The 18286-nt window shown below is 33.3% G+C and overlaps 1 protein-coding gene across 4 annotated transcripts; it reads right to left on the bottom strand.

Moving 5' to 3' along the window:
- Nucleotides 1-6454: 6454 nt before the first annotated feature.
- On the bottom strand, nucleotides 6455-10955 carry LOC145304457 (uncharacterized). Of its 4 annotated transcripts, none has more exons than XM_080146335.1 (3): nucleotides 8923-10955; nucleotides 8685-8737; nucleotides 6455-8518 (listed from the first exon to the last, which is right to left on the bottom strand). In XM_080146335.1, exon 3 carries the CDS (start codon nucleotides 7896-7898, stop codon nucleotides 7416-7418), a length of 483 nt encoding a protein of 160 aa, XP_080002461.1. In that variant the 5' UTR covers nucleotides 7899-8518; nucleotides 8685-8737; nucleotides 8923-10955; the 3' UTR covers nucleotides 6455-7415. The 4 variants fall into 4 exon arrangements, with proteins under 4 accessions (XP_080002461.1, XP_080002463.1, XP_080002460.1 ...); XM_080146337.1 differs by having other exon boundaries at nucleotides 9029-10955; XM_080146334.1 differs by having other exon boundaries at nucleotides 8685-10955.
- Nucleotides 10956-18286: the final 7331 nt, after the last annotated feature.

Genomic DNA, 18286 nt, shown 5'->3' with positions numbered 1-18286 from the left:
TTTTTAGAAAATAATTCTTTTTTTCTCAAATTTTTTTATAAAGCATATTTTATAAAATAATTTCTACAATAAAAAAATTTACATAAACTTTTTTTTTAAATTTTCTAAAAAAATATTTTTGAAAACTGGTAATTTTAGATATATAATGGGTTGAATCCCGTGTGGACTGAATTCCATGGGTTGAGTCCCATATGGACTGAATTCCGTGGGTTGAGTCCCGTATGGACTGAATTCCGTGGGTTGAGTCCCGTATGGACTGAATTCCGTGGGTTGAGTCCCATGTGGGCTGAATTCCGTGTGGGCTGAATCCCGTGGGTTGAATCCCGTGTGGGCTGAATACCGTTGGGTTGAATCCCGCTGGGCTGAATTCCGTGGGTTGAATCCCGTGTGGGCTGAATTCCAATGGAACCATAGAGTAGACGTGCATTGGTCTACAAAATTTCATCAAATATAATCAGTAATACAAAAGACAAATACTAATTGTAGAGCACCTTTGCTGAAGAGTTTTAGACACGCCATTTACAAAGTTTCGGTCTAGAAATTACACTATTACACACAAAAAAAATATTTTATGTGAAAAATTTCATAATTCTGTGCTTTCTAATTTGTTGATATAATTTGTCTTGTCTGTCTGTCTTTCAATCTGTCTATTTGCTTGCAATCTATTACAGCAATTTCAGAGGTCCTTACTTAAATAAATTTAATTATTCTTATTTTATGTATTCGTGAAAAATTCTCTATAATAAGATAGATAAATAATAGTTTGGTTCAAAATTGATTCTAATCCAGCGAATATTTATTTGTTTCGAAGCAGGCTGTTTATAACACTAGTCCCAAAAGTTTTATTATAACGATTTCTTATTCATTTGCTCAAAAACTTTGGGGACTTTTACTAAATTTTGATTAGTTGGTTCATTTAGTAGAGTGTCCAATAGTTTCGACAACTAATTTTAATCTACAGAAGGGGAAATTTTGTGCATCATCATTAGGGTTGTACATCAATTTATCGGCCATTGTCTTATCCCTTTAGATTAATGGTTTCGAAGCTATTCTGAAATATCAATCACTAACACTGAATAGATCACACAAAAGACAATTCTAAGGTCCTGTGAATAAACAAATATTTCAGCCCATTAACAAAATCTTCTCTCCCCTTTTATCTCTCTCACTCTCTCTTTCTCTATCTATCTATCCATCTTTTTAACTTCAGATTTGCCAAATATTTCTTTGATTGCTGAATTTTGATCTAAAAGGTTTAACCAATCTTGCCAAGTTATTACCCTTGACAATAAAATTTGTCAAAGGTCTGTCGTAGTAGCATGCAGCAGAAAGTACTTATTCAACATTTCTATATTATAATCAGGGTCGTGCACAGGGTTTTGCCTGGAGTTTGTAAACCGCTAGGGACTAAAAAGGAAAGGACTTCCCAAATTTTAGGTTTCTTGAGAGCGTTAACATATATCTCCCTATTTCCTCATTTCGCACTCTTACAAGAACAGCGTTAATAACTCTTCGATATCTGGCAAACGTGTTTTATTGTCACTATAACAAATTAACAACTTTAGAAATGATTGCTAATCACAAGTATTATGTTAGCTTTCACGATCTTTCTTGGAAGTTTATAATAGAGTAGTTAAAGTATTTCAATTAGAGTAATCAAATAAGTTATAGAAGTTCATTTATATAAGTATTTATGACCATTATCAGTTAGAGTGCAACTTTACTGCTTTAAGTAAATTCCAGATAAGTAAACTCATTATGTAATTTTAACCTTCTGTATTTAAAGCTACACATACACAAAGTTGAGGACTTTTAGTTTTGAAAAGACAGTCTAAACAAATTATGTTTTCTAACTAAGTTTGTTGTAGGGTGTGTCAAATAATGTTTTTGATTATTGTCAAAAATTCTTTGGTTTATATATGCCATACATAAAAGTAACTGGATGTCTTTCTGTCGTTGTGGCTGTGTTTTTGTGTGTTTGACGGAGGATACCTCCCAATAGAAGTCGCCCCTGAAAAAATACCAATTCCATCCCATTTTTTTACGTTAAAAAACTGTAAAGTGTAGGGTTACCCCCCCCCCCCCTCTTTCCTACTAATACACCTTGGGGCTTCTGAGGGCTAGACGCTGGTCAAATTATACAAAGTAGTAAGGTTTTATGAATCCATGAACCGATTAAGTTTTCCATTTAGAGAAGTTTATAGCTACTAGCGGCTGTCCCCTATCTTCTAAGAACTCTTTATTGGAAGGGTAGAAAAAATAGCCTAAAACCTTACCCAGACTTATTTTTATAAAAATAAAATAGTCTAAAACCATATCGCTTCGCTGTAATAGAGAACCATATCGGTACAGCGGTTATCGAGATCCTTCGCTACAGACAAAAAAGCTTACCACTTTATATAATAGGATTAAATTTCTTAATTAAAGTTTTTATAATGTAGGTTATAGGCTTTTTTATGCCCACTTTCGATTCTTCCCGATCAAATAAGAGCCCCTAGATTCTAGGGGTGAAGCCTCGTGTTCATTATTAAAAAATACATCGTTAGTTAAACTTTAAAGGAGGTTAGCTTATAAAAAATACTCTATCCATTTTACATATAGAGTGGCCGCGCTACTAAAATTGAAAGCAGTATTCATTTGGTAGGTGTTTAATGTTTAAATAAGCATCCGGGAAAAGTTTAGTAGATAGAGATTAAAACATTAGATAACCAATAGATAGATATATAACCAAAATTTATTATGATTCTTTTTTAATAGCGGATGCGCCCCTAGCCTCTAGGATTTCTATATTCAAAGGGGCAGGGATAGGCAAAAGGTATTCTAAAATCATCCAAAGAATCGAATATAAAAAAAAATGTAATAGCCTAAAACCACCCTTGGACCTATGTCAAGCTTATATTGAGAACTCAATCAATTCAGTAGTTTTCGAAATCGAATAAAAAAAAATCTTACTACTTTACATAATGGAATTTGTTTTCAAATTTGGGTATTAGAGTGTTATTTATCAGAAAACCAACTCTTTGATTTTATGATCATTATGTAGAAATCCCAATTGTGCTATTGTGTGGTACTAATTAACACCTGTTTATGGCCGAGGACATTGCTCCTACTCTTTTTTTTAAGAATAGTTATCTATATTAGGGTTTGGCCGGATATCCGGTGTGGCCGGATATCCGGTGTGGCCGGATATCCGGCCATTTTCAATATCCGGCCGGATACCGGATATTGAAACTATCCGGCCGGATATCCGGCAATATAATCTTTTATATTTTACAACAAAAATCTCTGTTTTTTTTTTTATCTTAAATGGCTGTAATTTTCTTATTATTGAAGATAGAAGAACAATTTTTTCTGAATATGTTTATCTTTATGTAAATTTTATATTAGAAATCTCAAAACATAAATTTTGGCGGTGGCAGCAGTACTTGGCAGCTGCCAGCCGCAAACCGACGGTTTGCAGGTAAACGGCAACGTATTTTATGAAATTGTAATATGTCATGGAGATATATAAAAAAGCTTAAGTTTAAAATTTGAAATCTTCAAGTAAAAATTTGCGGTCACAGGAACCGTTTAAAGATTTCTGGAGACCTGGAGGTTCAGGACTTGCAGGATTATACCTGGAACCTGAAATCAACTTGAACACCTATATTACATATAAAAATGTACGACTATAGGATATTTTAGTATTAGATAACATGAAATGCTTTTATTAAGTAAAAAAATATTTACTTTTTACCTGAATGACCTTACCAGATTTGCTGGCATTCTGTGCCCGCCAGGAAGGAGGTATTAAAAAAATTTCAACTCTCAGTTATGTGTCATACCCATATTTCGAAAGTCACCTAGTTATAGCCCTCTACCTTTTATACACAGAAAATGGGATAGAAAAAAACAGAGGGGGGGGGCAGGCATTCAACGCCACATCCCCGTCCATCCTCCAACCGTTAGGGGTTGATATTACAGATTGAGGGAAGTAATAGTTCATTAGATTTATTTGCTAAGAAGAAAGATCATTTAATACTTACTTAATTTTTAAGTTTTAATCTTAATTTTATCCTATTATACAAAGTAGTAAGCTTTTTTTGTCTGTAGCGAAGGATCTCGCTAACCGCTGAACTGATATGTTCTCCTTTAGAGTGAAGCTTCTTATAGGTCCTAGGGTGGTTTTAGGCTGTTTCATTTTTATAAAAAAAAAGTCGTTGTAAGGTTTTAAATTTTTTTTCTGCACTTTCATGTCCCTTCTAATATCCCCAGATACTAGGGACGCAGTCGCTAGTATAATATAAAACACTAGTTTATGAAGAAATTTTTTTGCGGGTATAGTCCTCTTTGTGGCAACAACCCTTAAGGAGCGATTATTCGTATTTTCACAGTAGCTTTCCTCCTATTTCTAGCCCCTTGCAGGGGACTCTAACCTTGCGGGGCCAATTGCCTAACCCTGCGGGGCAATCACCTAACCAAATCTAACCTAACCTAAAATAACCTATTAAAAGCAATTTTAAAAATACAACGAATCGCCCCTTGAGGTGCGTTGCCACAAAAGGGACTATATCCTTTTTTGATACTTTAATATGTAGTAATTTGGCCGGTTATCCGGCCGGATATCCGGTAATTTGGCCGGATAACCGGATATTTGCCGGATATCCGGTGTTGGCCGGATATCCGGCCGGTTACCGGAAATCCGGCATTTGAAATCAGCCGGATATCCGGTATCCGGTATCCGGCCAAAAAAATATCCGGCCCAACCCTAATCTATATATTATCTCTATTATTTATATATCTAAAACCACGCCTATAACTAAACTATGGCTTTACTTCTAATCAAATCAAGAATCATTTTTTTTACAAATTTATTTTTTGTTTTTACTGCAGGGGGTGATTGTTTTAGGATTGGTTTATAATTTTATGTCAATTTTAATTTGAAATTACTAAATAAATCTCGACAAAAACCATTACAAAAGAGTTTTAAAAATTCTACTGAGGACAAAGAGAAGGGGGAATGGTTTGGCCTGTAAACAGGAGAAACTTATTACTGACGTGTAGTAATAGCAAGAACAAACAGCTAAATATTCTTATAAAGTGTATTAATTCAAGACAAGATTAACATACAATAATAATATTAATATTAAGACAACTGTTCACTTTTATGTTCGTGTCGTGTTGCAGAGCAATGTCTTGCTCCGAAACGGTTGACACAAGAACTAAAAGCTAATATACAAAATACATACATTGCTCTCAAGTCAGGAAGAAAGGGACTATACATCACATTTCTCCCTGGCTTTAACAGGAACATGGATTTCAAAACTGTAATATTTCAGATTGAATATAACAATATGTTTATTACATGTTAATTATCATATATATTATAAGTAGCATTGAATGCTTATTAAATAGATAATAATTGATCTGGTATGACACCTGCCATAATTTTTTTTTTTTTTATTTTATTTTATTTCCAGATCTTTAAACATTTCATATACATTTTTTTTTCTTTTTGTTTTGGTTCCTTAGAACTCTTTTATGTTTTTTATATGTTCCTTTTTTTTTTATGTGTTTTTTTTTCTCTTTTTTTTTATTTTTTTAAAAAAAACATTGATTAACATATAATCATTGAAAAATGCATTGATTAACATATAATGCATTGATTAACATAGTTATTATAAATGCATGATAAATAAAAACACTGATTAACATATAACCATCAGAATGCATTGATTTAAAAACATGTCATTAGAGATGCATTGTTATAAAAGCATTAATATTAAACCTTTCGAGACTACTACTGCCTCAACAAATACTTAAACATTAATACATAAAAATAAAATAAAATATGAATTAATACACAGTAAAACTATAATTATTCTTGATCATAATATTCATTTTCTTTTGCCAGATTTTTCTTGATAATAGTAGTATCATTCATATCCATCAATCCATCATTATCCATCAATCCATCAACATCTCACAAATGATATAACCATACCAACCATAGTAGTATCATTCATATCCATCAATCCATCATTATCCATCAATCCATCAACATCTCACAAATGACATAACCATACCAATGCTACAACACCACAGACGATATAACTATACCAGTTGACCTTAGCTTAGTTATAAACTTAGTTATAAACTGGTTTCCACTTAGCAACTGTGATTTTCTCAAACAACACAACAGCCATTCACCTCCACCACAAGAAGCCTCCAATCTCTTCAAAAAAATTGGGATCAAATCCTTTCTAGCATCGACTCTAACTACTTCCCAAAATTCACCCTTTCCTGATTCAAAATACGTTGCTGATCCTGCAGGTTAGCCAACCGAGCATCTAACTCAACCATTCTAGTAACCAAACCTGCCAAATGTTTGAGGTCTCAGATCAAAAATCAGAACTGCTGTTCACATTTATCATCCAGGAGATTATATCTATTGCATAGTCAGGCATGTCTTAAGCCTAATAATGACAACCACAATAACTGCTATTAACATCTCTGTTAGATTCCAAAAATCGACATGTCATTCAAAATACAGAAACTGCCAATGATTTTCGTTATAACAATGATGCTACTGTCGACACTCCAACCAATGATAACGTTGAAAACAATGAACAGAAACAACAAACACAGAGAAAACTGCAGCCGAACAAAAGCAACCAAAACCTTCGCCATAGATTGATTCGAAATCTGATCCATTTTGTTTTTCAATACTAACTATCGACAAACACACCAGCTATTGACAAGTAAGATATCCAACCTGGCAGTCAAATCTACAACAGCCACATCAACTTTAAGCCCCGCCTTCTTTAGAACAGCTAAAATTTCACTAACCAGCATTATACTTTGACTGCCCACTGTATTAACAACTTACAAATATCCGTTTTATCAGTCATAAATATATTTAAGATACAATGCATGCTATTTTAAAATTCTGCACAACTTCACAATAGCTTCTAGCCCATGGTGTATATCTCTGTATATCATTATCTATCAACTAAATACTTCTCATTTTGACAACTGTAAATACATCTCTTTGTAGCTACCTGACTCACTGTGCATTTATTTGCATCATCCTGACACACTGTGCATTTATTTGCATCATCCTGACACACTGTGCACATCTGTTCAAAATAAATATCAACATAATTCGTTTAACTCTTTGTATCTACCTGACTCACTGTGCATTTATTTACGTTAATCTGGCACACTGTGCACATCTGTTCAAAATGTTACAATATCAACATATTTCATTTAACTCAATGTTATTTCATTATCCTTGACATACGAATCCTCAATTTTCAAATTAAGCTTCAAAACTACTCTCCGACGTCTTATTATCCACAACTGTTGCTTAAATGCTTAAATTTAACACCTCCAAGTCTTCAAAACTTTTCAACAGTTATTATAAATCTAGCAATCTATAAATCTAAATTACTTTTCTTCTCCTTGGCAGCAGTTGGACTGTTGATTGGAGTACTTATAACAGGTTGAGAAAGGGTTGCAACAACAGTATCAACAGATTGACTTGCTTCAGTAGGATTATGATTATCACTATCACCAGTACCAACAGATTGACTTGCTTCAGTAGGATTATGATCATCACTATCACCAGTACTATCATTAGTTGCATATGATTTGCCACTACTGGTTGATTTAAGACTCTTCTTGCCAAGATCAGTAATAGTCTTCCCATATATAGAGATATCATATTCAAGCTCAAAGATAGCTTCATCAATCATTGTTTGCAAGATATCATATTCAAGCTCAAAGATAGCTTCATCAATCATTGTTTGCAAGTATTTAATCTGTAACATCATCAGCTCTAGTACATCATGAGGAAACATATTTTGTTGCACAATAGACAGAATATTAGTAAATCCATAAACAGCAGCTCCATACATTCCAAATATGTTGTCAATCCAGCACAGGCTTCCTTTGGAGTTTTGTGCAAGCACTCAGTTGTTAGCTTCAGGTACTTTTCATGATCACTAAATCTCCTTATAGTTGCCAGAGAATACAGGAACCTTGAACTTGATATCTACCTTCCTGGTGATACTCCAAGCTTCTTGACCGCATTATTGAGAACAGTTTTAGCATCCTGTTTAGCTTCCTGTTTAGCTTCCTGTTTAGCATTCTGAACTTCAACAGACTTCACATCTAATCTATAAACAGATTCTCCAGCAGCAATAGCATGTTTCACAATATTACTGACCCAATCACTAAACAATCCTGTTTAGCTTCCTGTTTAGCTTCCTGTTTAGCATTCTGAACTTCAACAGACTTCACATCTAATCTATAAACAGATTCTCCAGCAGCAATTCAACATATAACCGGTCAGAGCAAAGTGTATCATGTGCCTCCACTCTCTCTCCACCAACATTTAATTCAACATATAATCGGTCAGATCAAAGTGTATCATGTACCAGCCTCCACTCTCAAATAATATCAATGTCAACACAAAACAATGGCCAAATTCAAAACTAAATTTCAGTCACCACCAACTACTTCTCTTGCGGCCGATCTAAAACAAAATACAATCATTTTAGATGCCAAAACTTATTTAATACATATTTTATTTTCACTCAACAAAATAAAATAATTTCTTTAACATGTATTAGTATATATAACATTAATCAAATGTATATCAATATTGAACATCATTAAAATCTTAACAAACTAAAACTCACCAACAGGTAATACTGTATCTCAACCACCACAACTACTCCTCTTTTCGACCAATCTAAAACATAATACAATTATTTTAGATGCCATACTTAAATGTTATCACTTAACAAATAAAATTTCAACATGTCTTCTTAAAAATGTATTAAGAAATATAATATTAATCAAATGTTTGTCAATAATCGAGCAACATAAAAATAATTCTTAATACAATATATTAGTCTAATACAGTAAAAAATTTACCTAATTATTCAATGAAATATCTGAATAATAACTTATATCATCCACAACTATTTTTATGTATTAGAATCTTGAAAGTTGAAGCACAACTAACTATTTTTCTCTATACCTGAGAGCACTTTCTTGCGCAGCTCAACTTTTGCGCATACAACGCCCAACTCCTGCTCATCATTGCTGCTACCTCTCTGCACCACCCCACCTTGCGCATACCAACTTCGAGAGACAGTGCAAACTTTCCTTGCCAAATTATTGCCCACCCCCCTTCTCCATGAAGAGAGACAGCTCCACTCAAATATCTAATGCATTATAACAATTTTGCTTCATGAAATTCTAAGCTTCATAAATAATTTTGCTGAATCAACATCACTAAATCGCAATATATACTATTCTATATAGAGTGTCCTTAATAAAATTTAAGCTTAAACAAAAACTTAACACATCCATTATAATTCCAAGTTTTAGTAGATTTCAATCCACCCCTCAATATTTTCCATTTTATTCTGATCCACCAAAACTTTCGCAATACGTTCATTATATTCCAAGTTTTTAAATAGATTGAAATCCGCCCACATCTATTCACGTTAATTTGATTCATCCAAAATTGAGCAACACATAATGTTTCAATTTCAAGTTTGAGTGCAATTTGATTCACCACCCTGTGTTATTTATATAATTCTTCTCCTATAATTAGGTTTGGTCCGCCCATCCATACTTTACATCTATCTACTTTTTGTATTTCGAACTTTTCATGGTGATTTCTGCAGCAGGTAGGTACAATTTAAAAAACGTAGCAACACTATAATCATTTCTATGACGTCCGTACTTCCATTTGTAAACATGTTGATTTGACCACAAATTTCTATATGATCTAATTATCCGATTGTATACTAATTCCGGGAACAACAAAATTCAACATTATAATCGAAGCAGTTAAAATATCTAATTATCCAATAATTTTATATGATCTAATTATCCGATTGATTCGATGTATATTGATTCCTGGGACAATAAAGCACAATACTTTATGATTGCGGTGTCAATAATTTCATATGATCTAATTATCCGATTGATTTGATGTATATTGATTCCTGGGACAACAAAGTACAATACTTTATGATTACAGTGTCAAGCATCCAATCACCCTTCAGACAACCAACACTCTGAGATGCACAACCTTTTTCAAGAAAACATTTCCCCACTCTAACTTTAACGTCACACATCTCACATAGTAGCAGTAGGAACCATTTTTAACTTTGTTAGTTATGACTCAGTGTCAGACCGAGATTCAAACCTATCACCTACCCAACAACAAGTAGATGTGCTACGTGTTAAGCGGTTTATAAGCGAAGCCACTCTATAAGCAAGTTCATAAAATGTAAGTAAAACATCAATCTGTTTCAATCAGTTCTTTTTTAACACATTTACTTACAATTTTATATCGACTCTTATGCACTTATTTTTTCAGTTTTGACACTATACAAGTGTTGATGTTCGTTTGTCCTACCATTCAATGCTTCGCTTTTGTTAATGTTGTCTTCCTTGTTTTTACAAAGATTATTCAGTTCTGACACTATGCAAGTGTTGATGTTCGTTTGTCCTACCATTCAATACTTCGCTTTTATTAATGTTGTCTTCCTTGTTTATTACAAACAAATTTGCTTACAATTTTTGCATTGAATCTTATATGTATATTCTGATTATTTAATTTTGACACTATACAAGTGTTAATGCTCCATTTTTATGAATATTAATATCCTTGGTTTATACATCATATTCGAAAACGTTTCAATAGAAGTCATATATAGGTCAAACTAAACTTGCAACATTTAACCACCAAGTCTAAACAACACATTTAGTATTAATCTATATTGCATCACCCATCATTGGATATAGATATACACAATAGACATCTCTTCCCTACACAATCCTATATATAATAGATCTATTGTCAAAACTTGCACAAAGTTTTATTTTCAACAAACATCCATAAATAATATATCCATTGTACACACATCAACAAGTGTTCTCTTCTCTCCATACAAATATTTCCAATAACATTCATTTCCTACTAAACAAATATTTCCGATTTATTTTCAACAAACATCCATAAATAATATATCCATTGTACACACATCAACAAGTTTTCTCTTCTCTCCATACAAATATTTCCAATAATCATTCATTATACATTTCAATTCCATTATACATTTCAATTTTGCACACATATCTCTCTCACTCTCTCTCTCTCTTTCTCTCTCTCTCTCTCTCTCTCTCTCTCTCTCTCTCTCTCTCTATCTCACATCATAATCAAATACTGAATAACAATTTTTGCTTCATTAAAAATTTCTGCTGAGTTATGCATTCCAATCTTAAATCGCCATTTAATTGTTTAAAATAAATCTAGTTAAATCCACAAAAATTCCGCCCATTAATCAAATATCAAATATCACATTCTACTGATCATGATGACAAGTATGTATCAATCCAAATCAACGTAAATTCAAAAACAAAACAAACAAAATTTCTGTTCTATCTATAATAGAAATTTCGTACTATGAATAATATATCACAGATCAAAGATCACATATCTATCTTCACGCAAGTACAATCGTTATTATTCATAGCACATTTTAACCATATTCAAAATATTTTGTTTCCATTCATATAAACTTAAGAGTAGCTTTACTCTTATTTATACATAAACCGCAATATAATTGTTTTAAAACTAAATACTTAGAACCATAATAACTGACTCAACTTTTAAAACAATTTACAGCCTTTCATCAAAATTCTAATACTTTTTAAAGTATCTAATTTCAAATTTTTATCCAATTTTCATAAAATCACGATATTAACATTTAATAAAATCAATTTTCTTCCATTAACAATTTTACAAAATTGTATTCCTATTTTCGTTGAAATTAATCCATCTTCCATTTTTTTTTATTCTTATCTCTGTTAGACACCACAATAGTCTGAAACAAAAATAAATATATCCAATTCCAGTGTAACAAAACAAAAAAAAAATAAATGCATATATTTTGATTTTCATAATAACATAATCTCATAAACTCGTATTCAATAGTTAACAAAATGTTATATTTCCAGAATTCAAATAATTACCATAAATCAAATTATTTTCCATCACAAACTTTATAGAGTTGCTTCGTTTCTCTTCTTATTATTTAAACAATGTCAGCGCTTTCCAAATTATATGTTATACATTCTAACCTTATGCATGGACACCACAATGGCAGATAAATTAACATTTATCCCACTAATTCGAATAATATCAGAGATCTACATTGATTAGCAATGGATACAACAATGGAAAATAAATTGACGTTCATTCCCAAAAAATCGAGTAAGATCAGTAATATACAGGGATATAACAATAGCAGATAAATTTTCGTTCATTCTAGAAAAAGTTGCTCCACAAATAATCTATGATTTGTATGTCAACATAACATCTGCGAGTTTTATTTCCTAAATAGAAATACTTCCAGAAGCACAACTTATATACATTTTTATAAGCCGTCAAATCTATCAGATACAATACTTATTCAATTATAGATATCTTAATTGCAAAACTACAAAAATCGATCGCCGCCACACCGCCGTCAAATCGCCGTAGGCCGTAGTACATGTATATCCTGTTGATACAATCCAAAACTGTAGAGAAAATCCTTCTTCCCTGCAAATTGTAGAAAGAAATACTCGTTTAATCAATACACGTCTGTCCTGAATAAGCTATAGAAAGAAATACATGTAATCCTTGCTTCCCTGCAAATTGTAGAAAGGAATAAACTGTAGAGAGAATACATTTTTAACAATTTTTAACAATACTCAACTGTCTCCCTGTAGAAACAAACTATAAAAGGATAGAGAGAATACATTTTTAACAATTTTTAACAATACTCAACTGTCTCCCTGTAGAAACAAACTATAAAAGGATAGAGAGAATACATTTTTAACAATTTTTAACAATACTCAACTGTCTCCCTGTAGAAACAAACTATAAAAGGATAATTTTTTAACAACACATGTCTATCCTTCTCTCCCTGCTGATACATGTCCAGGGCGGCACCTTTTCCCTTTTCATGGTGTCCTCCACCAACATAGTACATGTCCAGGACGGCACATATCTTTCCCTGGACATTATGTTGGTGTCCTCCACCCACATGTTGTCCTGCAATGTCCAGGGCGGCACCTTTTCCCCTTTCATGGTGTCCTCCACCAACATAGTACATGTCCAGGGCGGCACATATCTTTCCCTGGACATTATGTTGGTGTCCTCCACCCACATGTTGTCCTTCACTAGACAGGATGGTGTCGTGGTGTCCTTCAATGGACAGAATGGTGACATGGTGTTCTTAACCATCACATATCTCTCTTTCACCAGGGGTTCGACCTGGTTCACCCTCTCTCCATTCTTTAAGCATAACTGGTCCAGGAATTCGACCTGGTCCAGCATCACATGTCTCTCCTCCTCCAGAGGTTCGACCTGGTCCAGCATCACATGTCTCTCCTCCTCCAGAGGTTCGACCTGGTCCAGCATCACATGTCTCTCCTCCTCCAGAGGTTCGACCTGGTTCACCATCTCCTTGACTGTTACCTGGTCCTCTCCACCTATACACTCTCCCCCCCCTAACCTGTTTGGCAACACCACCAAACTTTCTTGTTCAAGGAAACAAAATTTTTCATTAGCAATTGGAGCTTTGAAATTGTCCATAGAAAGTGTTGGCAACACCACCAAACTTTCTTGTTCAAGGAAACAAAATTTTCCATTAGCAGTTCGAGCTTCGATCTTATCTTCATGATCTTGCATTCCACCAAAAATAGTTCGAGAACCACTAGCAAACAATTTAGGCTTCTCCTCTGGTACTCCAAATCCTCCAGATCCACCAGCCGTCCTCTGCCACGGCATAGAGTTATTTAAACCATTCTGCTGGTTATTCGACCCATTCTGCTGGGTATTCTGCTGGTTATTCGACCCATTCTGCTGGGTATTCGAACCATTCTGCTGGTCATTCAAACTATTCTGCTGGGCAATCTTTTCAAGAATTCGCTGCTGGCCAGTCATAAACTCATCCACAACAGTCACATTCTCAGTCTTGATATCATTATCAACACTAGGCTCCACCACCTTATTAAGACGATCTTCCAAATCGTCCATCCGAGTAGCCAGTCCAGTAACCGCAGCAACATTAGTATCAACATTATCCGTCAACTCTTGAATTTTCGTCTCCAGTGGCGCTATACGCCCACCCAGCTCCGCCGCCACATTATCAAGTTTAGTCCCAATAGCCTGAATCTCATTCTTGACCGTACCCCAAAAAGTAATCATGTACTCATCCTTCTCCACCTGAGACATCTTCCTCCATTCAGAAATGTCCATCCTGGTCACTACAAATATCCTGAACAAAAACCAAAAGCAAAGAAATAATACAATTAAAAGAAAATCTGAGCTATAGATTCGTACTACACTACTGCGCCAAAATGACGTGTAGTAATAGCAAGAACAAACAGCTAAATATTCTTATAAAGTGTATTAATTCAAGACAAGATTAACATACAATAATAATATTAATATTAAGACAACTGTTCACTTTTATGTTCGTGTCGTGTTGCAGAGCAATGTCTTGCTCCGAAACGGTTGACACAAGAACTAAAAGCTAATATACAAAATACATACATTGCTCTCAAGTCAGGAAGAAAGGGACTATACATCACATTACTATGCACAATAAATCGTCCAAGCTAAAAAAAATCTAAAAATTTTGGCTCTTAGACAAACACTGTAAAATCAAAGGGTTATTTACATAAACCCTGAGTAAAAGGACAGAAAAAAAGGGTACTGTCCCCCGTTATGTCACATGTCATGAATAGCAGCAGTAGTTTCCATTATTACAGTCTCTAGTATGACTCTAACCTGATAACCTCTTCACAGCAAACGGGCAAAATACTATTTACGCTAATTGCGTGGGTTATTTAATACTTATATTTGCGGGAACTTTTGTTTAATGAAATCTTCAATTTTTAACATTTACAAAACAGCCTGCTTTATTGCATCAAGATCCATGACAGACCTATAAAGGAAATAAAGGAAATAAATGTCTATATATGAGCTCAAGTTTTCCAAGCATTAAATGTTTAAAACTCATAGTGCTCCAATAATCCATAATAAACTCTCATTGACCAGAATGATAAGATCCATTATTTTACTGTATGAAGAATAAATTCTTTTTTTTTATTTCATGTTGCTATTTGAATTATATGGAGGTATTAAATTTCTATCCATAAAACAGAAAATTTAAATTATTAATATAGTAAATAAAAGAAAACTTAGTTTTAAAATAATTTGATACTAGCGATACGTGTGTAATGTAGTCAGATATTAAACTAAAATTTAACAGTTTACTAAACAGTATAACCCTTTCAGGACGATAATTTGAAATAAAAAATATTAAGATCCTAAAATAGTTTAAAGAAAGAAATCGTAAGGGAAAAGATAATGGAAGAATAGGGTTAATAGTCAGAATTCAGATAACCAAAAAAAAAATTAAACATTAAGTAAACCTAGCCAATAGCGAGATAATTATATCGAGCCAAACTCTAGTTTCTCTATATTTAGAACCTTTATTTAAAAGAAAGGTACTAAAAATACTTGAAAAGGTCACCCAACATTTTCCAAGTACTTTTTCATTCAACAACCCAACAGCCGGGAGGTTTATACAATACACACAAAATAAAGTTGCTGGTTTGGGTTTGTTTGTACATAAGACTAAGTGATATTGACCTAAAAAAGACTAACTCCCAAAAAGTGGCTGTCGAGCACTCTAACCCCCTTTTTTTAAAATTACTTGAAAATTAGGATGGGTGGGGTCAGGTCAGGTTAGAATAGTTTATACAATGAGTAGCCTCGTAGGGTTAGAGAAATACAGGATTGATACCACATGAATTAGCCATTCCCTCTTTATTTACAACTATCGGCTACGCCCCTAGAGGCCTCTAGGGGCACTTGAGGAGGAAAGAGTCGAATTTAATAACCCAATTTCTTATTTTAGATTTTAAAAGAAAAAGTAAAAAAAAAATTGGGGGGGGGCAAACATTTTTAATTTTAGATAAAAAATTAAATATTTTTTTTTGAGGGGGGGGGGATTTTCATTTTTGGAGGGGTTGGGGGTGTCCCACCCTCCAAGAAAATAGTTATAAACCTTTCTAGGACCTATGAGAAGCTACCCTGTAAAGGAGAACCCGATCGGTTCAGCGGTTAGCGAGATCCTTCGGTACAAACACACAGACACACAGATACACAGACACACAGACAAACATCCTGTTACTTTCGTATAAGGATTTATTTGACAAAAAAATTCAGGCTCGACATGCACTTTGAGGAAAAACACCTCAAAATAAATACCTTTTTATTAATTTTTTTTGCAATAAAATTTGTTATATTGTAGGAACCCTTAAAAAGCGACCTAACTTTTAGAGAAGGAAAATTATACGGCAACGGAAAAGAAACAAAACTTTATGTATCTCTCTACATTGGATAAAGGATATCTTTTCTACATTAAAAAAGAATATGGGATATGACAGTGAACGATAAATTGATGCAAACTTCCAAGCATGGTTAACAAAATTAACCCCATTGCAGACTAAGATTAATTTGGAAAAGTTTCTACACCTTTAGTGTGTTCAACTTAGGGAGGGGGGGGGGGGTTATGGGGTGTTTACCCAGTCCCCCATCCCCTCTTTATGTTTTTTTTTATTTAAAGAATAGTTATTTCTCGTATCGTATTATAAACGGCTTTCCGCGGATATAGAATATAGCCCGTGCCTTCGGCACCTCGGGGCTAAAAAAACTGGTTTTAATCTTATGATTGTACATTTTTATATTCGTAGAAAGCTGGATATAATACAATGCTAGACATAGTTTTTTCGTATGGATGAGAACCGGTTCCTATCCACCGGATTCGAATGAATACGAGAAAATCTTTTATGTCGACAAAAGTCCAACTAAAGTTAAATTTGGATTTGTAATTATAACTAAATAATGTCGACGTCTTTATTAAATCATCCTAATATCAAGTCACCGATTAAAGCTTCCATTTAATGCAACATGTAGAGTCGACATACAATATAAACATGTTTTATGTTTACTAGGAAAGATAATTGATCTTTTTTTCGATTTCCAATTTCCAAGTATATATCTTTCTACCCATGAACTAAAAATTAATTGCTGTGATTATTTATAGTCTTAAAGATCCGTTTATAAATTGAAAGCGTTAACCACATAGGTTGAATATTCACCCTATGCTCCCGGTTGAAAAAGTTGATTAAATTACATTTTAGCTTTATTCATAATAAAAAATTTATCACACTTTTCAAAGAATTTAAGCTATTTTGGAAGATTTTTTTATAGCTCATAGGAATAGGAAAAAATCAAATTTTGAAACAAGAAATAATTAAGGGGATAGAAAACCAGACCCCCTCCTGGAGCAAAGCAAACTTCCTTCAACTTTATTCGACAAGAATCACAATGTGATTTTGGTATCGGTGCTTGAGTTTCCACTTATGTTGCTTACAATTTTGTTTTATGATTTATGCTTTAGATATTATCTTTATTTCTAAAAGCTAAGCTTTTCTATAATTAAGGTCGGTCTGTGCGTCCGTCCGTCCGTCTGAAACGTATTGCTTTTCGTTAATTCAGACATGTTAAAATTGTGCTATCGATTTCAAACTTTGCATGATAATAAAAGACAAGATCACAAAGTCTGTACGTCCATTTAAAACATGCTGATTTTTTCAAATTTTGACATATGATTATACTTTTCATTTCATTTTTAAATAGATGATTTCTAGGACATCAGGGTACAGCATTATAAGCGAGGCATCTCTATAATCAAATCCTACAAAATGAAAGTATGTCCTTTTAGTGTTTCCTATATATATTTACTCAATCTTGCAACAATCTTATGTCCAATTTAGTTTCGACTTTTATACACTTATATTCTGATAATTCTGTTTTGACACTCAAAGTGTTGATGTTCGTTTGTCCTACCGTTTTAGAGATAAGATAAGATAAGATTTATTTTCCTCAAAGGTACAACATGTTTTATTAAGTATATATCATACATTAAGTTACTATGCTTTGATTGGTTTGATTCTTCTGGTTTGTTATGTTTGATTCAAGTTTAAGAACAATTTACATAATAACTATTATTAAGTACCTAGCATGGAATTGGCCGAACTTCGTCTCCACCTAGTTGCCAGGCCAGTTCGAATAGGATGAAAATAACATTTTACAAGAAAAAATTCCATGCAACATTGTACCAGATAGTTGGCATAACCCTTTAAGGGTTGT

Source organism: Acartia tonsa, chromosome 13 (assembly GCF_053477335.1).
Source record: "Acartia tonsa isolate MP-2025a chromosome 13, ASM5347733v1, whole genome shotgun sequence".
Lineage (NCBI taxonomy): Eukaryota > Metazoa > Arthropoda > Copepoda > Calanoida > Acartiidae > Acartia > Acartia tonsa.
This window is presented reverse-complemented; position numbering and strand designations above follow the sequence as displayed.